The sequence below is a fragment of the Hypanus sabinus genome, chromosome 5 (assembly GCF_030144855.1).
Source record: "Hypanus sabinus isolate sHypSab1 chromosome 5, sHypSab1.hap1, whole genome shotgun sequence".
Classification (NCBI taxonomy): domain Eukaryota; kingdom Metazoa; phylum Chordata; class Chondrichthyes; order Myliobatiformes; family Dasyatidae; genus Hypanus; species Hypanus sabinus.
In genome coordinates, this window is record NC_082710.1 from 176,028,697 (window position 1) to 176,055,772 (window position 27,076).

At 42.5% G+C, this 27,076-nt stretch overlaps 1 protein-coding gene across 1 annotated transcript in view; it reads right to left on the bottom strand.

The window, feature by feature from the left end:
• The window catches only part of LOC132394659 (butyrophilin subfamily 1 member A1-like), an 86,840-nt gene extending 71,452 nt beyond the window's left edge, over positions 1–15,388 (bottom strand). Inside the window, exons 1-2 of the mRNA XM_059971022.1 lie at positions 15,318–15,388; positions 2,920–3,006 (exon numbers count right to left, since the gene is read on the bottom strand). Coding sequence (XP_059827005.1) covers positions 2,920–2,977 — 58 coding nt within the window. The 5' untranslated portion in view covers positions 2,978–3,006; positions 15,318–15,388. The remainder of the gene's footprint in view (positions 1–2,919; positions 3,007–15,317) is intronic.
• Positions 15,389–27,076: the final 11,688 nt, after the last annotated feature.

The window sequence follows — 27,076 nt, forward strand, 5'->3', positions numbered from 1 at the left end:
ACATCCTTTAGATAGACAGTACTGATTTTTTCCCATGTTCATCATACATTTTCCAGGATTGATTATTTTTTATTGATAGTCAAATGATTTCATAAGTTTGTTCCTGTGAATATAAAGAGATTGCTGTCTCAGATCATGCTCCCATATTTCTATCTTTAAATCTTCCCGGTCTTCCTCAAACAGATTTTAGCATTTTAGTACAACTTTGTTAACTGATAAGGAATTTTAAAAATTTCTAGACAGGCATATTATTTTGTTTTTTGAAGAGAATAAAAAGGAAGAGGCTTCTAATCTTATTGTATGGGATACTTTCAAGGCCTATATTAGAGGACAAATTATTTCTTATATTGTGAGTATTAAGAATAAAGTTAATAAAGAAAGAACTAAATTAGCCAATCAATTGAAGAAATTAGATCAAAAATATGCTATAGGTCCAGAACCTATATAAAAGACATGTTGAAGTTAAAACTAAATATGATCTTCTGTTAACATATCCAATTGAAACTCAACTTCTTAAAGACAAAACTCAATTGTACATTCACGGAGATAAATCAGGTAAAGTATTGGCCAACCAATTAAAAACTTCTGTAGTTAAATGACAAATTAAAGAAATTTGTAAAACTAATGGTGATAGGACAACTGATAACTCTGAAATAAATGATACATTTAGAGAATTGTATTCTAAACTTTACAGTTCTGATTCCCCTAAAATAGTACTGTACTGAACAATTTTCTAGATCAATTAATTATCTCTGTACTTTCTGCAGATTAATTGCAAACAGATGGATCAACACATTTCTTAAGAGGAAATTGCCAAGGCTATATGTTCATTACACTTGGGGAATGCTCTGGGTCCAGATGGATTTTCTGGAGAAATTTATAAGGCTTTTTCCTAATTAATTTATGCTTCATTTTTTTTTAGATTCTTTCAAATTGGATAGCTTGTCTCAATCTTTTTATGAAGCTTCCATTTCACTTATCATAAAAAAGAACAAAGAGCCAACTGAATGCTCTTCATATAGACCAATTCTATTACTCAATGTTGATACTAAAATCCTTTCCAAAGTTTTGGCTGGTAGGATTGAAAATATTTTACTTTCTATTATTTCTGATGATCAGACTTAATTTATTAAAAACCGACATTCCCAATTTAATATACTCCGTGTATTAAATGTTATTTACTCTCCTTCTCAGGAGATATCGGAATGTGTGATATCCTTAGATGCTGACAAGGCCTTTGATCGGGTTGAATGGAATTATTTATTTAAAACCTTAGAAAAATTTAATTTTGGTCCAGATTTTATTCACTGCATTAAATTACTTTATCTATCTCCTTCTGCTCGGGTTCTTACTAATTTTCAAAATTACCAACCATTTAAACTTCACCGTGGAACTAGGCAAGATTGTCCGTTGAGTCCTTTGCTCTTTGATCCAGCTTTAGAAACCCTAGCCATTGCTCTTCGAGAATCTAATGATATCTGTGGTATTTTAAGGAGAGGCATTACTCACAAAATCTCACTTTGCACTGATGACATATTGCTTTTTATCTTTAATGTTGAGACCTTGTTACCTTGCGTACTTTCAGTACTCTCCCGTTTTAGCCAGTTTTCAGGATATAAATTGAATTATTTCCTTTAAATAATTTGGTATCAATTAATACTAATCTCCCTTTTAAAGTTGTAAGGAATCAATTTACTTATTTGGGTGTAACAGTTACTAAGAATTACAAACACCTGTCTAAAGAAAACTTTCTTACTTTATTGAACCATGCAAAAAGGATATCATTAAATTGATCACCTCTTTCAATATCGTTGATTGGATGAATTAATTCTATTAAAATGAATATTCCACCTAAATTTATATATCTTTTTCAGGCTTTACCCATTTTTATTCCTAAATCCTTTTTTGACTCCCTTTTTCTATTTTATCCTCATATATATGGAAAAATAAACGTCCTCGATTAGATAAAATTCATCTTCAAGGATTGTTCCTTTAGACAAAATTAAGAATTTCTGGGAACAAGAATTACAGACATCAGTATCTGAGGAAACTTGGAATGAAATTTTTCAACTGGTTAATACTTTATCGTTATGTGCTCACCGTTCCCTCATACAATTTAAGGTGGTGCACAGAGCTGATATGACTAAGGATAAGCTATCTCGTTTTTATTCGGATATATTTCCCTACTGTGACAGATGTAATATTGGAGAAGCTTCACTAATTCATATGTTTTGGAGTTGTCTGAGTCTTGAAAAATATTGGAAGGAAGTTTTTCAAACTTTTTCTTTACTTTTCAAAATCAATTTTAAGCCTAACCCTCTGATGGCCTATTTGGTTTTGTTGTAGGACAAGATATCAAGCTGAAGACATTTGATTTACATATTTTGGCCTTTTGCTCTCTTATAGCTAGGAGAGCACTTTTGTTTAAATGGAAAGATGTTTTTTCTCCTACTCATGCTCAATGGTTATGCAACGTTATGTCATGATTAAATTTAGAGAAGATTTGTTGTTCAATTTCTGAATCTCATCAGGACTTTCAAACATTGTGGGGACATTTTTTGATTTATTTTCAAAACCTTCAAGTCATTGTTTAAATTCAGATATTGGTTATTATTTTTTGTTATATGAGAAGGTATTTACCTCTTTTTCTACTTAATAAACAGCTTCAGTCTTGGTAGGGGTTAGATTCTTTTTTTTGATAATAAAGTTTTTAACCAAATAAGAGGCACTTGAAAAATTTTGTAATTACAGGCATCTATAATCTCACTTCAAGGATAGAAATGGGACATTCATTCATTGCAATTACATAGTGTGAACAATTTCATAAGTTACTAAACATAAAACGCTTTATCTTCTGATTCCATGTGTCTACTCTGTAAGATAAAGAAACATAATCAAACAAAATTTTGTAATAATTACCTTGGAGTGAGATGAGAATCCCATTCAGTAATAGCAGAGTGTGGTGAATCACTCTCATCTCAGCAGAAGAGTCGAGAGGCTGAGAAGCTGGAAGAAGGAGAGGGGTTGTGGGGAGGGGGAGTAGGTTAGTGGTGGAGTGGGGGAGTAGAGAGAGATGTTAGTCCTGTCATTTGAGGAACCTGTGAGCATCCCCTCCTCCACTGTCCTCAGCACCAATGTTTACCAACCCTACTCCCAATAACCTGAGAAAAAAATGCCCTTGGCCTCGCCACACAAGGTGGGAACAAGTTACTGGGCAAAGGAGCACCAGGCTCAGCACGGAGCCCCCAGCTCACTTTAGAAATGTAGGAAACATTTCTAACCAACAAACTTGATTTAAAATAGTCAAGTTATTGTCACGGTTTCAATAATTAGATTTGTAAAATGTATTTACAGAATTTAGAACAGTATAATGTTCAGTAATATGAAGGTACTATCATCACAGTATCATATTAGTAAAAAATATTGTTCCTGGACATGTTTAAACCAGTTGTTCCCGAAGATTCAACAACACCCTGACCAGCGCTGGGCAAGTCCAATGGGAACTGCAGCTGGGAAATGTGGCTGAGGTGCGGTCAGGAAGTTTGGGATTACTGTTCCCTCATGTGTGGAGAATGTATTCTTCACTTAAGCCACAAAAGCACCAAATCCTTGATAACTAGCCTATTTTATTGACATTGATATATTAACAAAATAGAACAGGATTGAAACAGGCACTGACATTAATCCTACCCTAATTCATTTTATTATAGACAATAGACAATAGATGCAGAAGTAGACCCTTCAACCCTTCGAGCCTGCACTGCCATTCTGAGATCATGGCTGATCATCTACAATCAATACCTGGTTCCTGCCTTGACCCCATATCCCTTGATTTCCCTATCCATAAGATACCTATCTAGCTCCTTCTTGAAAGCAGCCAGAGAATTGGCCTCCACTGCCTTCCGAGCCAGTGTATTGCAGACCCCCACAACTCTCTGGGAGAAGAAGTTTTTCCTTAACTCTGTCCTAAATGACCTACCCCTTATTCTCAAACCATGCCCTCCGGTACTGGACTCTCCCAGTATCTGGAACATATTTCCTGCCTCTATCTTGTCCAATCCCTTAATAAGACGGTCCGGACATCCCAGGAATTAACCTCGTGAATCTACGCTGCACTTCCTCTATAGCCAGGATGTCCTTCCTTAACCCTGGAGACCAAAACTGTACACGATAGTCCAGGTGTGGTCTCACCAGGGCTCTGTACAAATGCAAGAGGATTTCCTTGCTCTTGTACTCAATTCCCTTTGTAATAAAGGCCAACATTCCATTAGCCTTCTTCACTGCCTGCTGCACATGCTCATTCACCTTCAGTGACTGATGAACAAGGACTCCTAGATCTCTTTGTATTTCTCCCTTACCTAACTCTACATAGTTCAGATAATAATCTGCCTTCCTGTTCTTGCTCCCAAAATGGATAACCTCACACTTACTCACGTTAAACGCCATCTGCCAAGTATCTGCCCACTCACGCAGCCTATCCAAGTCACCCTGGATTCTCTTAACATCCTCATCACATGTCACACTGCCACCCAGCTTCGTATTATCGGCAAACTTGCTGATGTTATTCTCAATGCCTTCATCTTATTCTCCTCATATTCACATCAACTCTCCAAATGTTCCTGTGGTCATTACAGCATTTACAGCAACCAATTAGCCTACCAATCTGAGAGTTTATGGGACGCATGAAGAAGCTAAGCATGCAGGGCAATCCTGCACAGTCACAGAGAAAATGTGTAAATTCCACAAACAAGGCCTGAGGTCAGGATTACAACTTGGTCATTTAAACTCTGAACCAATAATACTTTTTGAGCCACAAAGTTTGTCTTGACCAACATATGCAGCAAGATTTCTCAAAGGCCAAGCAAGTGATGGAGCAACTGGAAAAACCAGGCTGCGAACAGTGGCAGAGTACAATCAAGACTTCCACTGTCAAAAATTGCACTGAATGCATTTTGTGTTATTTCTTGCTTTCCATAAAACATACACAAGCAGAAATTCCCCCACAGTTTAAGCAAATGATCAAGTATTGATTATCTCCAGAAGAGTTAAGTGCACTCTAGGCTTTTAATACATGGCAACGAATAAAGGGTAGAATTGTGGAAACAAAAGAGAACTTTGGCAAAATTGTTCATTTCAACAACTTACAGCTTGTTCAGAAATTGTATACAACTTCTGAAATTGAACAACTTGTTCAGAAATGGAAAACTATATACAAGTAAAATATATTGTGGTGTAGACCAAATTACTGAAGAATTCAGCAGGCCAGGCCACATTTGCAAAGAAAAAGAGTCAATATTTCGAGCCAAGGACCTTTCATCAGAATGCCAAAAATAAGAAGACAATTTTGCTTTAACTTGCAAATTCTTGTACAGTGGAGAGATGGCATAATGACTGTGATAGGGTGCAGATCAGGGTTGTTATCAGAACTATTACTGAAAAAACAAGTAATACTGTCAAAAGGGAGAGAAACACCAGCATTAAGTTCCAAAAGCTGATATGAATGAGGAGCATCTGCATGATAATGATAAGGGGTTGTGCTTAGAATCTGGGAGTTTGCCCCTGTGGGCCAGGCACACACACACACACACACACACACACACACACTTTAAATGTGAAGATCCATGTGGAAGTACAAGCCTCTCACATCTTCCACAAGACACAAACCCTTCTCCAGATCTCAAAAGAAGCAGTTGTGCATGAACTGGGCTGTCTGAAGTGACAAAGTATTCTGTCCCATGTTGAGCTGTGATTGGGTCATTCCTATTTCCAGTCATTCCAAAGCAGGGTGGAACAGTGATGCTGTGGGACGAAATTGCTACATGAATGTTCATACACATAACTCAATTTTTTTGCAACTTGACAGGCAAATGGATTGAGAAAGAAATTTATCCATCTCTAAACAGCAGATGGGCCTGAATCCAGTGACTGGCATGTCTCACAATTAACACACACAAAGGGCGTGTGCAAGACCACAGATGAGATTTTGGATCAGCTGATTATGTTCTTTGCTTTATCTGTGAAATCCTGGTTTCAGTATGGAGCTACCAGGAGTAGTGATGGTCAGACAGTAGTTCAATGGAATCAGTGTCAGCATGCAAAATGCCAATTTCCACAAATATTAAAGCATTACATGGCCTGTCAAACTGATGCTCGAGTTCAAGACCTCAGAGCAAATTGATGCAATTATCAAAGTACCACCTTCAGCTGATGCAGCCAAACTCAGGTCAGTCTTGAGTTTGTTTTACAGGTGATGAGCACACTACAGTTCAGAGACGTGTTGCTAAGGCCATCAAAAAACAAATCTTCCAAATAAACAATATGGAATTATGTCCTTTCAAAAAGCTTAGATTTAATCTAAGTGCAATATCCTGAGCTGTCACTTTTTGAAAGAAGTGCAATATCCTGAGCTGTCACTTTTTGAAAGAAGGATCAGCAATTTACAGATCAGAACTGTATCCAGAGGGGTTCTCGATTACGACACTCTGAGGTTGAGGAGAGACTTACTGAGTATTACCCTTGAATCCACCTCTCCAAAGGCACTCCATGTGTGGAATTGCCTGTGGACAAACAATGTCTGCTGTTTGCAATTTTTGTTCATGCAAAAGGTCTGGAACAGCTTCCCACAGATTGACTGTGACTAACAGGACTGAGAGTCCTGGGAGACAACTTTTAGATTATAAAGAGTAATGGTGCTGCTTCTTCACTTCAATCAATGACACTGGCTCCATCCTGACCTGTCTGGGACTGTCTGTTGGGAGTTGCACAGTCTGAGACTGATGGGTCTCCCCTGGGAGCTCCAGTGTCCTCCCACATCCCAGAGTTGGGTTGGTTGATAGGTTAATTGACTGCTCTAAGTTCCCCTTCTTCATTTGGCACTGAGTAATAATAAGTTTCAGGGGAAAATAACAGGGAAATTGAATAAAAGTCACTACTGTTTTCTCCACACAGACTCTCTGGCCCAAATGGCCTCCCCTCATAACAAATAAAATTCAAATCACACTTTAGTGTTCAAAAAATTCAAATCATACTTTAGTCAGAAAAACAGGACATTAAGACAATCATCTCAAACAGTCTGTTGGTGTACATGCTCCATGCCGTCCTCCTCTTCTCAGCACACAATATCCAGTTCATCTCTAACCATCAATCTTCTGTATGAGATTTTAATGACTTCCAACAAGACCCCTTTCCCAAACTCCGACTGAATCAAGAAGTGATGGAAATATGAAATATGCAACAAGACAGCCCCAGAAACACACAAATAACAAGAGTGAAAGCGGAGGGAGGAGTGGGATCTCTCCAATGAACTGTGCAGTTTGCCCCAATACCCAGAACTGGGAATCCCCCACAGCCCTGCCAATGAGTTTCAGCGCGGGGAACAGAAAGTTTTTCTCCTTCCTCCTTCCAGCCAGTTAGTGCCCGTCACAGTCTGAAAGCCGTCACAGAAGAGGCTGAAGAGCAAGGCTTCAGAAATCACAAGGGGGTGGTCGCTTGAGACAGAGGAGCTGCTACAGGATTGCTTCGAGTCAGCAGACTGGGCCATGTTCAAGGACTCATTTGTGGATATGAATGAATACGACATGGTTGTCATGGAGTTTATATAAAAAAAAACAGCTGTGTCACCACAAAATCGCTCAGATAACTCATGTTTTTGATATTTATTGCTTATTTATTGTAAGACCATAAAACATAGCAGGCTGAGGCTGAACCCTCTTGTCCTCGACTCCCCCACCGTGAGTATCATCCTTTCCACATCTACTGTGTCTTGGCCTTTCAAATGTTTCAATGACATCCCCCATCATCCTTCTTAATTCCAGCAAGAACAGACCAAGAGCCATCAAACATCCTGTCTTTCTTTTTATGTTTACACAGTTTTTTGTATTTTGCACACTGACTCAATACCCAATCGGTGTGTTCAACCAGTTATGATTATTATTCTATGGTTTTATTGAATATAGACACTAGAAAATGAATCTCAGTGTTGTATATGTACTTTGATAATAAATGTACTTTGAATTTTGAAAGCCACTGCTGTAGGTATACAAACCCCAGGATCCATCCAGTCTTCAAAGGAGATTGCAAACTGAGTTGGAAAGGACATATAATAAGGGTAATGTCACAATTGTAATGGGGAACTTCAATATGCAAGGGGATTGGAAAAATCAGGTTGGTGATGGCTTGCAAGAGAGGGAATTTGTTGAATGCCTCCAAGATGGCTTGTTAGAGCAATTTGTGCTTGAGTCTACAAGGGGAAAGTTTATCTTAGATTGGGTGTTATGTAATAATCCAGATTTTATTATGGAGCTTAAGGCAAAGGAATCCTTCGGAGGCAGAGATCTTAATAGGATTGAATTCATACTGCAATTTGAGAAGGAGAAGCACAAGTCAGATGCATCAGTATTGCAATTGAATAAAGGGAATTACAGAGGCATGAGGGAGGGGTTTGCCTATTTAAAACAGGTGGATTGGAGGGGAATACTGGCATGGATGCAGCACAGCATGGCTGATGTTTCTGAGAGTAGTTTACAAGGCACAGAATAGATATGTCTCACAGAAGAAGTAGTTCTGAAATGGCAGAAGTAGTCAATTGTGGCTGACAAGGAAAGTTAAGGTCTGCATAAAGGACAAGGGAAGTTAAGGACTGCATAAAAGCCAAGGAAAGGGCAAACGTGAGTGGGAAGTTTTTAAAATCCAACAAAAGGCAACTAAAAAGCCATAAGAAGGGAAGAGATGAAATATGAGGGCAGATTAACCAATAACATAAAGCAGGATAAATATAGGCAGCATGGAGTAAATGAGGTGCTCAAGGAATATAAAGAATGTAAAAAGAATATTAAGAAAGAAATTAGAAAAGCTAAAAGAAGATATGAGGTTGCTTTGCCAAGTAAGGTGAAAATAAATCCGAAGGGTTTCTACAGTTAGATATGGCCCTTGTGGCTAAAGGGATCAGGGGGTATGGAGAGAAAGCAGGTACAGGTTTCTGTGTTGGATGATCAGCCATGATCATACTGAATGGTGCTGCAGGCTCAAGGGGCCGAATGGCCTACTCCTGCACCTATTTTCTATGTTTCTATGTTTTTTTTTTACAGTTATATTAATAGCAAAAGGTTAGTGAGGAATAAAATTGATCCCTTAGAGAATCAGAGTGGACAGCTATGTGTGGAGCTGAAAGAGATGGGAGAGATTTTGAACAATTTCTTTTCTTTGATATTCACTAAAGAGAAGGTATTGAATTCTGTAAGGTAAGGGAAACTATGACGATTAAAAAGGAGGAAGTACTGGCAAATTTAAGGAAAATAAAAGTGGATAAATCTCCGGGTCCTGATAGGATATTCCCTAGGACCTCGAGGGAAGTTGGTGTAGAAATAGCAGGGGCTCTCTCAGAAATATTCCAAATGTCATTAGAAATGGGGATGGTGCCGGAGGATTGGTGTATTGCTCATGTGCTTCCATTGTTTAAAACAGGTTCTAAGAGTAAACCTAGCAAATATAGTCCTGTCAGTTTGATGTCAGTGGTGAGTAAATTAATGGAAAGTATTCTTAGAGATGGTATATATAATTATCTGGATAGACAGGGTCTGATTAGGAATAGTCAGCATGGATTTGTATGTGGAAGGTCATATTTGACAAATTTTATTGCATTCTTTGAAGAGGTTATGAGGAAAGTTGACGAGGATAAAGCAGTGGATGTTGCCTATATGGACTTCAGTAAGGCCTTTGACAAGGTTCCACACGGAAGGTTAGTTAGGAAGGGTCAATCGTTAGGTATTAATATTGAAGTAGTAAAATAGATTCGACAGTGGCTAGATGGGAGAAGCCAGAGAGTAGTGGTGGATAAGTGTTAGTCAGGTTGGAGGCCAGTGACTAGTGGTGTGCCTCAGGGATCTGTATTGGGTCCAATGTTGTTTGTTATATGCATTAATGATCTGGATGATGGGGTGGTAAATTGGATTAGTAAGTATGCAGATGATACTAAGGGAGGTAGCGTTGTGGATAATGAAGTAGTATTTCAAAGCTTGCAGAGAGATTTAGGCCAGTTAGAAGAGTGGGCTGAACGATGGCAGATGGGGTTTAATGCTGACAAGTTTGAGGTGCTACATTTTGGTAGGAATAATCCAAATAGGAAATACATGGTAAATGGTAGGGCACTGAAGAATGCAGAAGAACAAAGTGATCTAGGAATAATGGTGTATAGTCCCCTGAAGCTGGAATCTCATGTGGATAGGGTGGTGAAGAAAGCTCTTGGTATGCTGGCCTTTATAAATCAGAGCATTGAGTACAGGAGTTGGGACGTAATGTTAAAATTGTACAAGGCATTGGTGAGGCTAAATTTGGAGTATTGTGTACAGTTCTGGTCACCGAATTATAGGAAAGATATCAACAAAATAGAGAGAGTACAGAGAAGATTTACTAGAATGTTACCTGGGTTTCAGCACCTTAGTTACAGGGAAAAGCTGAACAAGTTAGGTCTTTATTCTTTGGAACATAGAAGGTTGAGGGGGGACTTGATAGAGGTATTTAAAATAATGAGGGGGATAGATCGAGTTGACGTGGACAGGCCTTTTCCATTGAGAGTAGGGGAGATTCAAACAAGAGGACATGATTTGAGAGTTACGGGGCAAAAGTTTAAGGGTAGCACGAGGGGGAATTTCTTTAGTTAGAGAGTGGTAGCTGTGTGGAATGAGCTTCCAGTTGAAGTGGTAGAGGCAGGTTCGGTATTGTCATTTAAAGTAAAATTGGACAGGTATACGGACAGGAAAGGAATGGAGGGTTATGGGCAGAGTGCAGGCCACTGGGACTAGGTGAGTGTAAGTGTCGGCACGGACTAGAAGGGCCGAGATGGCATGCTTCCATGCTGTAATTGTTATATGGTTATATGATACAAAATTTTTTTTTCCAGTTCCATAAACAGGTAAAGGAAGCTGAGAGTTAATATTGGACCACTGGGAAATGTTGAACATAGAACATAGAACAGTACAGCGCATTACAGGCCGTTCAGCCCACAATGTTGTGCCGACCCTCAAACCCTGCCTCCCATATAACCACCCACCTTAAATTCCTCCATATACCTGTCTAGTAGTCTCTTAAATTTCACTAGTGTATCTGCCTCCACCACTGACTCAGGCAGTGCATTCCACACACCAACCACTCTCTGAGTGAAAAACCTTCCTCTAATATCCCCTTTGAACTTCCCTCCTCTTATACTGAGCAGTGGTGCCCTGGGGAAGAGGCACTGGCTGTCCACTCTATCTATTCCTCTTAATATCTTGTACAACTCTATCATGTCTCCTCTCATCCTCCTTCTCTCCAAAGAACAAAGCCCTAGCTCCCTTAATCTCAAATCATAATCCATACTCTCTAAACCAGGAAGCATCCTTGTAAATTTCCTTGGTACCCTTTCTAATGCTTCCACATCCTTCCTGTACTGAGGCAACCGGAACTGAACACAGTACTCCAAGTGTGGCCTAACTAGAGTTTTATAGAGCTGTATCATTACATCGCAACTCTTGAACTTTATCCCTCGACTTATGAAAGCTAACACCCCATAAACTTTCTTAACTTCCCTATCTACCTGTGAGGCAAATTTCAGGGATCTGTGGACATGTACCCCCAGATCACTCTGCTCCTTCACACTACCAAGTATCCTACGATTTACTTTGTACTCTACCTTGGAGTTTGTCCTTCCAAAGTGTACCACCTCACACTTCTACGGGTTGAACTCCATCTGCTACTCCTCAGCCCACTTCTGCATCCTATCAATGTCTCTCTGCAATCTTCAACAATCCTCTACACTATCTACAACACCACCAACCTTTGTGTCGTCTGCAAACTTGCCAACCCAACCTTCTAACCCCACATCCAGGTCGTTAATAAAAATCACGAAAAGTAGACATCCCAGAACAGATCCTCGTGGGACACCACTAGCCACAACCCTCCAATCTGAATGTACACCCTCCACCACGACCCTCTGCCTTCTGCAGGCAAGCCGATTCTGAATCCACCTGGCCAAACTTCCCTGGATCCCATGCCTTCTGACTTTCTGAATAAGCCTACCATGTGGAACCTTGTCAAATGCCTTACTAAAATCCATGTAGATCATATCCAGTGCACTACCCTCATCTATATGCCTGGTCACCTCCTCAAAGAACTCGATCAGGATTGTTAGGCATGATCTGCCCTTCACAAATCCATGCTGACTGTCCCTGATCAGATCATGATTCTCTAAATGCCCATAGATCCTATCTCTAAGAATCTTTTCCAACAGCTTTCCCACCACAGATGTAAGGCTCGCTGGTCTATAATTACCCAGAGTATCCTTACTACCTTTTTTTAACAAGTGGACAACATTCGCCTCCCTCCAATCCTCTGGTACCATTCCTGTGGACAATGTTGTTGATGAGGTAGTAATGAGAGACAAAGGAATGGTGAAACTTAATGAGTTTTTTGCATCAATCTTCACTGTGCAAGACACTAACAGTGTGCCAGATGTCCATAAGTGTCAGTGAGCAGGTGTGAGTGCCATTGCTATTACAAAGGAAAAAATGCTCAGCAAACACAAAGATCTTAATGTGGATAAATCACCCGGACCAGATGGCCTACATTCCAGACCTCTGAGAGAGGTTGCTGAAGAGAAAGCAGATACGATCTTTCAAAAATCACTTCATTCTGCATGATTGCAGAGGAACAAAAAATTGCAAATGTCACTCCACTCTTTCAGGAGGGAGGAATGCAAAAGAAAGGAAATTATAGGCCTGTTAGTTTAACATTGGTTGCTGGGTAAGTATCTGAGTTTATTATTAAGAATGAGGTTTCAGGCTGCTTGGAAACTAATGATAAAATAAAGTCAGCATGGTTTCTGTAAAAGGAAATCTTTGCTGACAAATCTGTTAGAGTTCTTTAAGGAAGTAACAAGTAGGGTGGACAAAGGAGAGCAACTTTCTGGAATTTTCATAAACATTTGATAATTCTAGTCAAGACAAGTCACTTTTTATTGTCATTTTGACCATTACTGCTGGTACAGTACACAGTAAAAACGAGACAATGTTTTTCAGGATCATGGTGCTACCTGAAAGAATACCTGAAATAAGGTGCCACATATGAGGCTGCTTAAGAAGATAAAACCCCATGGCCCTGCAGGAAAGATACTGACATCGATAGAGGAATGGCTGACTGTCAGGAGGCAGCGGATGGGAAGAAAGGGGACCTTTTCTGGTTAGCTGCCAGTGACTAGTGGTATTCCTCAGGGGTCAGTATTGGGACCACTACTTTTCACATTGTTAATGATTTAGATAATGGAATTGATGGCTCGCAGGTGATAGGTGGAGGGGTTGGTAGTGATGAGAAAGCAATGCGACTGCAGAAGGACTTAGACAAATTGGAAGAATGGGGAAAAAGTGGTGGATGGAATACAATGTTGAGAAATCTATGATAATGCATTTTGATAAAAGGAACAAAAGTACAGACTATTATCTAAATGGGGAGAAAATTCAAACATCAGAGGTACAAAGGGACTTAAGAGTCCTTGTGCAAGACTCTCAAAGGTTTTTTTACAGGTTGAGTCTGTGGTAAAAAAGGCAAATGCAATGTTGTTATTCATTTCAAGGGAAATAGAATATAAAAACAAGGAGATAATGCTGAAGCTTTGGAAGACAATAGTCAGTCTGTACTTGGAGTATTGTCAAAAGTTTTGGTCCCCATATCTCAGCAAGAATGGGTTGTCATTGGCGAGTCCAGAGGAGGTATATATATGATGGCAGAATGTTGCATTAATGGCAAGACTCTTTGCAATATGGAGGATCAGAGGGATCTTGGGGTTCAAGTCTATAGAACACACAAAGCTTCTGCGCAGGTTGACTCTGTGTTAAGAAGGCATATGGTACATTGGCCTTCCTGAATTGTGGGTTTGAGTTTAAGAGCCGGGAGGTAATGCTGCAGCTATCTACGACCCCGGTCAGACCCCACTTGGAGTACTGTGCTCAGTTCTGGTCGCCTCACTACAGGAAGGATGTGGAAGCCATAGAAAGGGTGCGGAGGAGATTTACAAGGATGTTGCCTGGATTGGGGAGCATGCCTTATGAGAATAGGTTGAGTGAACTCTCATCCTCCTTGGAGCGACGGAGGACGAGTGATGACCTGATAGAGGTGTACAAGGTGATGACAGTCATTGATCGTGTGGATAGTCAGAGGCTTTTTCCCAGGGCTGAAATGGCTAGCTCAAGAGGGCATAGTTTTTAGGTGCTTGGAAGTAGGTACAGAGAAAATGTCAAGGGTAAGTTTTTTTTAGGCAGACAGTGGTGCGTGCAATGGGCTGCCCGCGATGGTGGTGGAGGCAGATATGATAGTGTCTTTTGAGAGATCCCCTGGATAGGCACATTGTGATTAGAAAAAGAGGACTATAGGCAAGCCTTGGTAATTTCTAAGGTAAGGACATGTTCGGCACAGCATTGTGGGCTGAAGGGCCTGTATTGTGCTATAGGTTCTCTATGTTTCTATGTTCACGAGGATGATTCCTAAGCCTGTATTCTCTGGAATTTAGAAGAATACGGGGTGGGAGGGTCCCATTGAAACCTACCAAATGCGGAAATGACTGGATAAGGTGGATGTGGGGAGGATGTTCCTTGTGATGGGCGTGTCCAGAACGACACAGCCTCAAAACTGAGGGGCGAGCTTTCATAACGGATATAAGTAGGATTTTTTTAAGCGAGAGAGTCTGTGGAATGCTTAGCCACAGACTGCCGTGGAGTATATTTGGAGGAACGTTTCCTGATCGGTCAGGGCATCAAAGGGTACGGCGAGGCGGGTGTATGGGGTCGAGTGGGATACGGGTTCTGCCACGATGGAATGGCTGAGTATTCTGCTCCTTCATCAGAGGGTCTTAAGGACTTCCCCCTCCCTGACCTGCCGAGCTCTCGCTCCCCCCATTCTCCTGAGCAGACACGTTCGCCGTTCTGGCTTCGGGGAACAAGGCGGAGCCAACTTCGGCGTCGTTGGCTGGCCTGCAGCAGCGGATCTCCCTCTCACTGACTCCGCTAGGAAATCAGAAAGGGACCCATTTTGTCAGGTGAGCCCCACTCACCCGATTAGCAACCGAGAGGTTCCACACGGAGAACCCCCTCCCCACTCCTGGTGGGGAAACTTGTAACGAGCGCTCAGCAGTAACGTGGAGTAAGCGACCTCAGAGCAGAACTTCCTCGGTGAGGAGCACCACAAAGTCGGCGTCACGGCAGTTGCCAGAGGAAAAAGTAAAACTAATTGCACTTTTCTGCAAAAATGGGCGGAACGAAAATAGTGAAACTGTAGGGGATTGGAGGGGACAATACCTGTCCAACAACTACCTGTCGTGCTCCTCCCCCTTTTCTTTCTTGCATAGCCTTCCGTCCTCTGCTTCAGATTCCTCTTTCTCTAGCCCGTATTTATTTCACCAATCAACCTCCCATCCCCCTGCAGGTTTCACCTTTCACTTTGCATATCTCCCCTCCCCCACCTTTTAAACCACTTTCTGCGTTTCTTACGCGAAGTTGCATTTTGCAGATTGTAGTGAGAGTGATTCAGCAAGTCTACAGCCTTCTGCTCCGTCAGTCTAATTAAAGACCCTACAAATATTTGCGAGCACCTTCCCACCCGGGATGGGATTTCTTTGTCCTCACCTACCACCCCACCAGCGTTCGTGATGAGCGAACTCCAAAACTTCCGACATCTCCAGCAGGATCCCACCACCAAGCTCATCCTCCCCCCCCCCCCCCACTTTCTGCTTTCCGCAGGGATTACACCCCATGTATCTCCCTTGTCCATTTGACTCTCCCCACTGACCTTCCTCCTGGGACTTATCCTTGCAAGCAGATCAAGTGCTACACCTGCCCCTACACCACCAGCCTCACTACATTCAGGGCCCCAAACAGTCCTTCCAGGCAATACTGTTGTGATCGTATACTGTGCCCGGTGCTCCGGGTGTAACTCTCTGTGAGACCCATAGATTGGGAGGCTGTTTCACCGAGCACCTATGCTCCCTCAGCCAGAAAAAGCGGGATCTCCCCATGTCCACCCATTTTAATTCAACTTCCCATTCCCATTCCAATATATCTATGCATGTCCTCCTCCAATGTCATGATGAGGCTGTAGTTAGGTTGGAGTAGTAGTTATGCCTTATATTCCATTTGGGTAGCCTCCAACCTGATGGCATGAACCTTGATTTCTTGAACTTCTGATAATACCCCCCACCCCCCTCTCCTTCACCAATTCCCATCCCCTTTTCCCTCTCTCACCTTATCTCCTTGCCCACCCATTGTCACCCTCTGGTATTCCTCACTTCTTTCTTCTATGCCTTTCAGCATCTCTTTACTTCATCCCTCCCCCTCCCGGTTTCACCTTTCACCTGGTGTTTCTCTCTCCCTCCCCTCCCCCAACTTTCAAATCTACTCTTCAGGTTTTGTTCTCCAGTCCTACCGAAGGGTTTTGGCCCAAAACATTGACTGTACGCTTTCCGTAGATGCTGACTGGCCTTCTGAGTTCCTTCAGGATTTTGTGTGTGTTGATTCAATTTCCAGCACCTGAAGATTTTATTGTTTGTGAACTCTGACTCCTCATCTTTTTTTTCCAGTCCTGCTGAAGGGTCTTGACTGAAACGTTGCCTGTACTCTTTTCCATAGATGCTGCCTGGCCTGCTGAGTTCCTTTAGTATATTGTGTGGGTTTCTTGGCCGTGAGTATCTGTCTGTTTTACTGTTGAAAGTCAATGTCTGATAAAACTCAAGTTCAGAGGTGGCGTTTGTGGTCACAGAACCTGTCAGTGAGGCTGGAAAACAGATGTATCTTTGAAATGGCTCCTCACACAAGTTTATACAATTTTGCCAATCATATCACTGGATGAATCACAGCTGATGAAGGGTCAGCGTACAGGAGTGACATGGGGAATCCAGTTGAGTGGTGTTGCAACAAGTTCAAAGTAAATTTATTATCAAAGTACATATATGTCACCAAATGTAAACCTGAGATTCATTTTCATGCGAGCATACTCAATAAATCTGTCATAGGCACATTAGTGTTAGTGGTTAGCACATCACTTTACAGTACAGGCAACCTGGATATAAGGAGTTTGTATGTTCTCCCCGTGACCAAGTGGGTTTCCACTGGTTTCCACCCACAGTCCAAAGACAGACCAGTTGTCAGTTTAATTAGTCATTGTAAATTGTATCAGGATTTGGCTAGGATTAAATTGGAGGTTGCTGGGCAATGTGGCTTGAAGGGCCAGAAGGGCCTATTCTATGCTGTATCTCAATAAAATTTTAAACAAATAAATAAATAAACATAAAGAGTCAGTGAGGGACTGCACCAGCTTTGGCATTCAACCAGTGTGCAAACTGTGCAAATAAAAATAAATAAACAATAATAAATGATAAATATCGAGAACATGAGATGAAGAGTCCTTGAAGGAGATCCCATAGGTTGTGGGGAGCATTTCAAAGGTGGGACAAATGGAGTTACCCACTTTGGTTCAAGAGCCGGACGGTTGAGAGGTAATAATTGATCCTCAACCAGGTGTTGTGAGTCCTGAGGCTTCTGTACCTTATTCCTGATGGAAGCAGCATGAAGAAAGCAGGACCTCGGCTGTGGGGGTCTCTGATGATGAAAACTGATTTATTGAGACGATGCCCATGTGGATATGCTCAATGCTGGGGAGGACTTACCTGTGGTGGACTGGGCTGTATCCGCTGCTTTTTGTAGGATTTTCTGTTTAAGGGTATTGGTGTTTCCATACTAGGCTCTGATGCAGCCCATCAATATACTCTCCTCTAACATCTGTAGAAATTTGTCAAAGTTATTGATGTCATACAAATCTATGCAAACTCCTAAGGAAGTAGAGGTACTGTTGTGCTTTCTTTGTAATTTCACTTGCATACTGAGCTGAGGACAGATCCTCCAAAATAACGACACCAAGGAATTTAAAGTTGCTGACCCTCTCTACCTCTGATGAGGACTGGCTCTTGCACCTCTGGTTTACTCCTAAAGTCAGGAATCAGCTCTTTGGTCTTGCTGACATTGTGTGAGAGGTTGTTGTTCTGGTGCCACTCAGCCAGGTTGTCAATCTCCTTCTTATATGTTGATTTATTATCTGATTCGACCTATGACAGTGATGTCATCAGCAAACTTGAATGTAGCATTGGAGCTGTGCTTAGCCGCACATTGTAAAGCAAGCAGACAAGAGGGCTAAGCACACAGTATTGTGGTGCATCTGTGCTGATAGGGATCACAAAGGACTTGTTGTTGCCAATCCAAACTGACTGGTCTGTACTTGAGGAAATTGAGGATCCAACTGCACAAGAAGGTATTGAGACCAAGATCCTGAAGCTTATTGATTCACTTTGGGGGATGATGGTATTAAATGCTGAGCTGCAGTCAATAAAGAGTATCCTGATGTGTGCAACTTTGCTGTCTAGATGATCCAGGGTTAAGTGGAGAGCCAATGAGATGGAATCTGCTATGGACCTGCTGCTCCCATAGGCAAACTGGAGCGGATACAATTCACTTCTCAGGCAAGAGTTAATATGTTTCATCACCAACCTCTCAAAACAGCTCTTCACTGTGGATGTCAGTGCTACTGGATGATGGTCATAAGACATACCATTCAATCATGGCTGATCCTGTTTCCCCTCCTCAACCCCATTCCCCAGCCTCCTTCCCGTAGCTTTTGACACCGTGTCCAACCAAGAACCTATCAATTTCTGCCATGAATATATCGTAACCTGGCCTCCACAGATGCATGTGGAAACAAATTCCACAAATTCACCCCCCGGCAAAAGAAATTTCTTTGCATCTCCATTTTGAATGGACTCCCCTCTATCATGTGTCTGTGTGCTCTTGTCCCAGACTCCCCAACATTGGGAAACATCCTTTCCACATCTACTCTGTCTCGGCCTTTCAACTTTTGAAAGGTTTCAGTGAGATTCCCCTTCATCCTTCTAGGTTCCAGTGAGTACAGACCCAGAGCCATCAAATGTTCCTCATATGATAACCCTTTCATTCCCAGAATCATCCTTGTGTATCTCCCCTGGATCCTCTCCAACGCCAGCACATCTCTTTGTAGATGAGGAGCCCAAAACTGTTCACAATACTCGAGCTGAGGTCTCACCAGTGCCTCAGCATCACATCCTTGCCCTTGTATTGTAGACTTCTTGAAATGAATGCTAACATTGCAATGCCTTCCTCCCCACTGACTCAACCTGCAAGTTAACCTTTAGGGTGTTCTGTGCAAGGACTCCCAAGTTCTTTTGCATTTCAGATTTTTGGTATTTCTCCCCATTTTGAAAATAGTCCACACATTTATTTCTACCACCAAAGCTCATGACATTGTATTTCATTTGCCATTTTCTTGCCCATTCTCCGAATCTGTATGTCCTTATGCAGCCTTCCTGTTTCCTCAACACTACCTACCCCTCTATTAATCATCATATAATCTGCAAACTTGGCAACAAAGCCACCCATTCCATCATCTGAATCATTTATATAAAGCATAAAAACAAGCCGTTTTTCATAGACCCATGCAGAACAACACTAGCGGGCAGACAAAAGGATCCTTATATTCCCATTCACTGCCTCCCACTAATCAGTCAATGCACTGATCATGTTAGTAATTTTTCAGTAATATCATGGGCTCTTAACTTGGTACGCAGCCTCATATGTGGCAACTTGTCAAAGGCCTTCTGAAATTTCAAATATACAACTTGTAATATCCTATCCTATTTGTAATATTCTCAAATAATTTTAACAGGTTCATCTGGCAGGGTTTAACCTGAAGGAAACCAAGCTGACTTTGCCCTATCTTGTTCTGTGTCACCAAGTACTCCATAACCCCATCCTTAACAATTGACTTCAACATCTTCCCACCCACTGAGGTCAGATGTACTGGTCCATTTCTCACTGTTACCATCAGGCAGGAGGTACAGAAGACTAAAGGCACACACTCAGCAATTGAGGAACAGCTTCTTCCCTTCTGCCATCCATTTCCAAAATGGACATTGCACCTGTGAACACTACCTCATTTTTAAAATATGCACTATTTCTGTTTTTGCATGATTTTGATATAATGGATATACGTATACTATAAATGGATTTACTTATTTATTATTATATCTATTTTCTTCTTATATATTATGCATTGCATTGAACTGCTGCTAAGTTGACAAATTTTACAACACGTGCCATTGATAATAAACCTGATTCTGATTCTATAATTTCCTCTCTGCTGCCTTCCTCCTTTCTCAAAGAGTGGAGTGACATTTGCAGTTTTCCAGTCTTCTGGCATCAAGCCAGGGTCCAATGATTTTTGAAAGATCATTGCCAATGCCTCACAGTTCCTAATGCTACATTTTCAGAATTCTAGGGTGCCATTCATCGGCCTGGGCAACATGTAACCTTAGTAATTGAGACAAGTTACCACATTCTACTTAGACAGGCTGCTTGAAGCAGACTGCCAGAATGAGAGGGTAAAGATCTCAGTGACTACTCCAGCCACTTTATCAGCACAAGTCTTTAGTAATTGGTAATGATCTGGGCCAAATGGGCTGCTTGCATGTCGGCCACAGAGGCTGAAAACACGGGATCATCAGGGGCTGTCAGGGGTTGTGATGTTTTCTCCATGTTTTGATCATGAGCACAAAAGGCTTTGAGCTCATTTGGAATCGAAGCTCTGTTGCCACCTATGTCACCTGATTTAATTTTATAAGAGGTGACAATATTTAAGCCCTGACACAACTGTCGAGCATGTGTCATTGATTCAAGATTAATCCAGAATTGCAACTTCGCTGTTGAGATGGTTTTTCGGACATCGTACTGTACTTGGACCTCTTGTAGCTTCCTTGGTCACCAGATCTGAATTCCTGTGATCTGGCTGTCAATAGATTGTGGATCTCGTGGTTCATCCAAGCCTTCTGGTTGGGGAAGACTTGAATGATTTTGTGGGGACACACTCATCTACAACTGTTTTAATAAAGTCCATTACAGCCATGATGTATTAATTCAGACCCACAGATGTGTCCTGAATTTGGCCCAGCCCACTGATTCAAAGCAATCCTGGAGCCACTCCTCTGCCTCCAATGACCACCTCCTTGTTATCCTAATCTCTGGAGTTTTGCTCTTTAACCTCTCCTTGTTTGTGGGCAGGAGAAGGACAGCCGCATGATCAGGTTTACCAAATACAGCCTGGGCATGGAATGGCACTCCTTTGTATAGCTGTGGTCTAGTCTGTTGGGGCATCAGGGGCATCTTATATGCTGCTGATAAGCGGGCAGGGTTTGCATCAAGCAAGCCTGGATGAAGTCCTCAACAATGATTTGAAATTCACCAGGACAGACTGTTTTTTATCCTGAGACAGCATCATACAGTATCCCAGTCACTTGATTACATTCGGCCACTGGTGGTATGTAATCTGTGGTTAGGATTATGGATGGGAATTCATTCAGCAAATAGAACAGTTGGCATTTGATTGTTAGGTGTTCAAGGTCTGTGCACACAAAATCAACAAAACTGCCAGATCAGAGCACAACCAAGAGTTTGTCATGAAATATACACCTGCACCTTTTGCCTTTCCTGAATCAGCAGTTCAGTCCATCCTGTGATTCAAGAAGTCTTTGGGTCTCATCACTGTACCTGGCACACTGTTAGAAAGTCATATTTCATAAGTTTTATCTGTTAGTAAGTCATATCTCATTCTATATAAACATAGAATACAAGAGTCCCTGGTTGTCCTTCTTTACATCAATCTTGACATAAGTCCTCAATGTTGTTGTTCAGCAACTGCACATTTGCAAACAAAATGCAGGGTAAAGGGGCCTCATCCCTGTGCATTTCATCCTGGCTTGGAGTCCTCGCTCCCCACTCCCTCCTATCTCATTTTTAATCATAGTGAGAACCTTCATCCACTTAAAGGTGCCATACCTGCTTGCTTGAGAGTTAATTCTGCAAGACCTTCTGAAGATTGTGAAATCTGTAGACCATTGTTGATTTAGAATTACATTGCTGAAAGGGAAATTCCATTTTGCAGATCACAGTGAGAGTAATTCAGCAATTCAACAACCTCTCACTCCATCAGTCTAATTAAAGACCCTACAGATATTTGTGAGCACCACACCACCAGGGATAGGATTCCTTTGTCCTCACCTACCACCCCAGCAATGTCTATGTTGGGCACATAATTCTCAGAAACTTTTGACACCTCCAATGGGATCTCACCACCAAGCTCATCTTTCCCTCCCCACCCCCCACTGTCTGCTTTCTGCAGGGATTGCACCGCATGTGCCTCCCTTGTCCATTTATCCCTCCCCTCTAATCTCTCTACGGGTACTTATCCTTGCATGCAGAACAAGTGCTACACCTGCCCCTACACACCTCCCTCACTACCACTCATGGCCCCAAACAGTCCCTCCAGGTGAGGCAGTACTTCACTAGTGAGTCTGATGGGGTCATCTATTGTACAGTATATGATGCCATATACATATTTTAATAATAAAATTTATTTTGACAATAATTCCTTTGCAACCAGTTGTTCGCAGCATGGCTTGAGAAATGAGACCCATTATCCAGTTGTATTACTTGCGGGTTCCCACAACAACTCGTTATTTCTGCAATCCGTTCGGGGTATGAAGGGATTGATCTGCATTTGTGCAAAGAATTGCCATTGAAAGACCTGAAACTATGATCAACTATAGTCAAATTGTTGCTGTTGTGGCAGGAGTCGACCTGTCATATTTCCAGATCTGGGCGAGACCCGATTTACAATAGGCAGCTGCTTTCTCCAGGAAGCTCTTCTCTTGACCTGTTGCTGTAAATTTATTTGTGACTGAACTTAATGCAGTGGGTTTCCACCCCTGTACACTGGCTTTCCAGTGACTGAAACTGCCTGCAAACCAGGTGTCATGTTTGTCTGCTTCAGGTAGCTGTTCTATGTATGAGGAGAGGGAGGGACTGAGATAGGAGACCTGATGCTCTCTGTGCAGCTCTCCACAGAATGAAAAGGCATTGCATAGTTTGCAGAGTAAATAATTTTTCATTATGAATAATGTTTATTTTGTTTAAAAAAGCAGGCTGGAGAAGACTGCACTACTCTGAACCAATCCCCACATCGCTGCCATCAATCATTGCCAACACCTGTATCCATTAAACGAATAAACCATGCAGCAGGGTACTTCTCAGTCTCTTGCATATCTGTCTCCTGCATAGCCCCCTTCCCCTCAGTCTTCCACATCCTCAACACTTTTTTCCATTTGTAAATAGTATACCATTTGTTTACCATCCAAGACCATTGTTGTTTTACAGCTGTGGGCCATCATAGGACAGATTTAGCTATCGATTCTCATGTGTTAAACTCTGCTCAGTGGGGATCCCTGAGGACCATCTCCACAGGGAGTCCCAGTCTCTGACGAAATGTTGCCATCCCAAGTTTCCGACTGCCCATCCTGAGGCATCAGCTCCCTTACTCTGACATCATCTGGATCCTGATCCCTCCATCTTACCAAATCCTCCTGATATATTAGAATGGATTGCTGAGTCTCGGCTTTGTCAGCCTGTTCATGGGTGACTTGATCAATTCAGGCAAGGTCACATTCTGCTGTTCCAGGCTTACCACTTCCTCAGTCAGGGTGGCACTTTTAGAATTAGAATTAGAATTGATTTAAATCATGCATCCATCCCACAATGTGAGTGAGTAAAAATCTTTCTGTTATGACTCCATTGCAATGTACAGATATGTGAATTTAGAAGTTTAATGGCTTGTAGAAGGAAGTCTAATGGCTTATCCCAGAGCCTGTTGGTCCCGGCATTAATGCTGTGTTGCTGTTTGCCAGAGGGAAGCACCTGAAACAGTTTATGGTTGGGGTGACTGGTGTCCTCGATGTTCTTCCAGGCCTCTTTATGCACCTGCTGCTGTAAATGTCCTCAGTGGAGGGAAGTTCACATCCACAGATGTGCTGGGCTGTCCGTACCACACTCTGCAGTGTCAGTGATCGAGGCTGGTACAGTTTCCTTCCCAGGTGGTGATACAGCCAGTCAGCGTACACTCAATGGTGGCCTGTAGAAGGTCTTGAGGATTTGCGGGCCCTTGCCTAACTTCTTCATTTGCCTGAGGTGGAAGAGATGCTGTTGTGTTTTTTTTGCCACAAAGCTGGTGTGTACAGTCCAGGTGAAATTATTGCAGGTGCACACACCGAGGAACTTGAACCTACTCACCCTCTCATTTGCAGACCCATTTATGTTGTTCAGGCCGAGCCTGTCTCCGTTCCTCCTGTAATCCACAATCAGCTCTTTTGTTTATTGGACATTGACACCCTGGCACCACTGTGTCAGGGTGTCAACTTCTACTCTGTAGGCTGTCTCATCACCACTAGAAATAAAGCTGATTGAAGTTGTATCATCTGCGAATTTGATCAGCAGATTGGATCTGTGTGTGGCAGTACAGTCGTGGGTGTAAAAGGAATAGAGGAGGGGATCAGGACACAATCCTGGGGGGCACGTGTGTTGAGGGTTAGAGGTGCAGAGGTGAGGGAGCCAATCCTTACCAACTGTCAGCAATTTGACAGGAAGTCTAGGATCCAGCTGCACCAGGTGGGGTGCAGGCCGAGGTCTCTGAGCTTCCTGTCAAATCTGGAGGGAATTATGGAGTTGAATGCTGAACTGTAGTCCAGGAACTGCATTCTAACGTATGCACCCCTCTTCCCCAGGTGAGTGAAGATGGTGTGTAGTGCTGTGGCTGTGGCATTATCAGGAGACAGGTTCTGTTGGTAGGCAAACTGTAGGGGGTCCAGTGTGGGTGGCAGCAAGCTGCAGATGTAGTCTTTAACCAGCCTCTCAAAGCTTTGGCTTATAATTGAGGTGAGTGTACCAGGGCGCTAATCGTTCAGGCATGCTGCCTGATCTTGATCTGCTGCCCAACACGTCATATGTCTTTTTCCATGGCATGACCTTTCAGGAAAAATAAAGTAGCTGGGTTATGGATTACAGGAGGAATAGAGATGGGCTAACCCCTATTGATGTCAATGAATCTGGGGTTGAGAGGCTAAACAGCTTCTAGTTCCTTGGCACCCACATCACCAAGGACCTCACGTGGTCTGCACACACCAGCTGTGTGGTGAAAAAGGCACAACAGCACCTCTTTCACCTCAGATAGTTCAGGTAGTTTGGTATGGTAAGAACTTTCTACAGGGACACAATTGAGAGCATCCTGACTGGCTGCATCTCCCTTAATCGCAGGATTCTGCAGAGAGTGGTGCAGACAGCCCAGCATATCTATAGATGTGAACTGCCCATGATTTGGGACATTTACAAGGACAGGTGTGCAAAAAGGGCCCATAAGATCATTGGGGACCCATGTTATCCCAACCACAATCAATTCCAGCTGCTACCGTTCGGGAAGCGGTACCGTAGCATAAAAGCCTGGACCAACAGTCTCCGGACAGCTTCTTGCACCAGACCATCAGACTGATAAGCTCATGCTGATTTGAGTGTACTGACTGTTCTATTTATTATTGATTATTATAAATTACTGTAATTGCACAATTAGATGGAGACATAATGTAAAGATTTTTATTCCTCACGTATGTGAAGGATGCAAGGAATAAAGTCAATTCAATTCAATTCAATTCAGGTCGTACCCTTACTCTCCCCCGGATTGGGAAGCTCTAAGTTATTAAACAGAGTCTGGAAGTAACTACTCCTGCTCTCTATTGTCCTTCTCTGGCATGTGGAGGACAACACGGACAATATTTTGGCAACTGCTCCGAAAACATGGGTGATGTTCATACACCCAGGACCCCACCTGTGGTACGTCCTGTGGTTTGTAAAACATAGCCCCAGTATGCTGACTCCTGCTGATGATGCCAGTTGTGCAATGAAAATATTCTATTTGTTTCTTGCTCTTTTCTGAATCAGCAGCAAGAGGTATCCGCAACAGAGGAGGTACTGTACACATGTTAAAGGTGAGAGAAAATCACTTTGAGTTATATAAAGAATAAAATACAGAAAGAAATAATAGTTAATAAAGCAGTACAAGGGACAAAGTAATACTTATCAACCAATCACTAAACTTTGCTACACAACACACTGTCAGAGGGAGCCAAAGATGCTCGACAGCTTTCCCTCAATCTCTGCCTCTCTTTCTTTTGCATCTATGGAAAAAAGTACAGTCAACATTTCAGGCCGAAATCCTTCAGCAGAACTGGAGAAAAAAACCCGAGGAGTAGATTTGAAAGGTGGGGGGAGTGGGGAGGGGGAGAGAGAAGTGTCAGGTGATAGGTGAACTTGGAGGGGGAGGGATGATGCAAAAGCTGGGAAGTTGATTGGTGAAAGAGATGGAAGGCCATGGATGAAAGAAGTAAGTGGGGTGGGGGAAGAACACCAGAGGGAGGCGGGCAAGGAGATAACATGGGAGAGCAACAAGGGGATGGGAAGTGGTGAGGGGGGGGGTGGGGGTTGGTGGAGGCATTACTGGAAGTTGTAGAAATCGATGTTCATGCCATCAGGTTGGAGGCTACCCCAACGGAATATAAGGTGTTGTTCCTCCAACCTAAGTGTGGCCACATCACAACAGTGGCGGAGGCCATTTATGGACATATCGGAATGGGAATGAGAAGTGGAAATAAATGGGTGGGCACTGGGGGATCCTGCTTGTTCTGGCAGACAGTGTGTAGGTGCTTAGCGAAGCAGTATCCCAGTCGATGTTGGGTTGCACAGATATAGGTGAGGTCACTCTTGGTGCAAACAACACAGTACATGGCCCCAACAGACTCACAGGTGAAGTGTTGCCTCACCTGGAAGGACTATTCATGAGGGAGGAGGTACAGGGGCAGGTGAAACACTTGTTCCACTTGAAATGGTAAGTGACAGGAGGGAACTTGGGGTGAGGGACGAATGGACAAGAGAGTCGTGTAGGGAGTGATCCCTGCGGAAAGCAGAAAGTCAGGGCAGGGAAAGATGTGTTTGGTAGTGGGATCCAGTTGGACATGGCAGAAGTTTCAGAGAATTAAGTGCTGGTTGTTGAAGCTGGTGGGGTGGTAGCTGAGGACGAAAGGAACCCTATCCCTGGTAGTGTGGTGGGA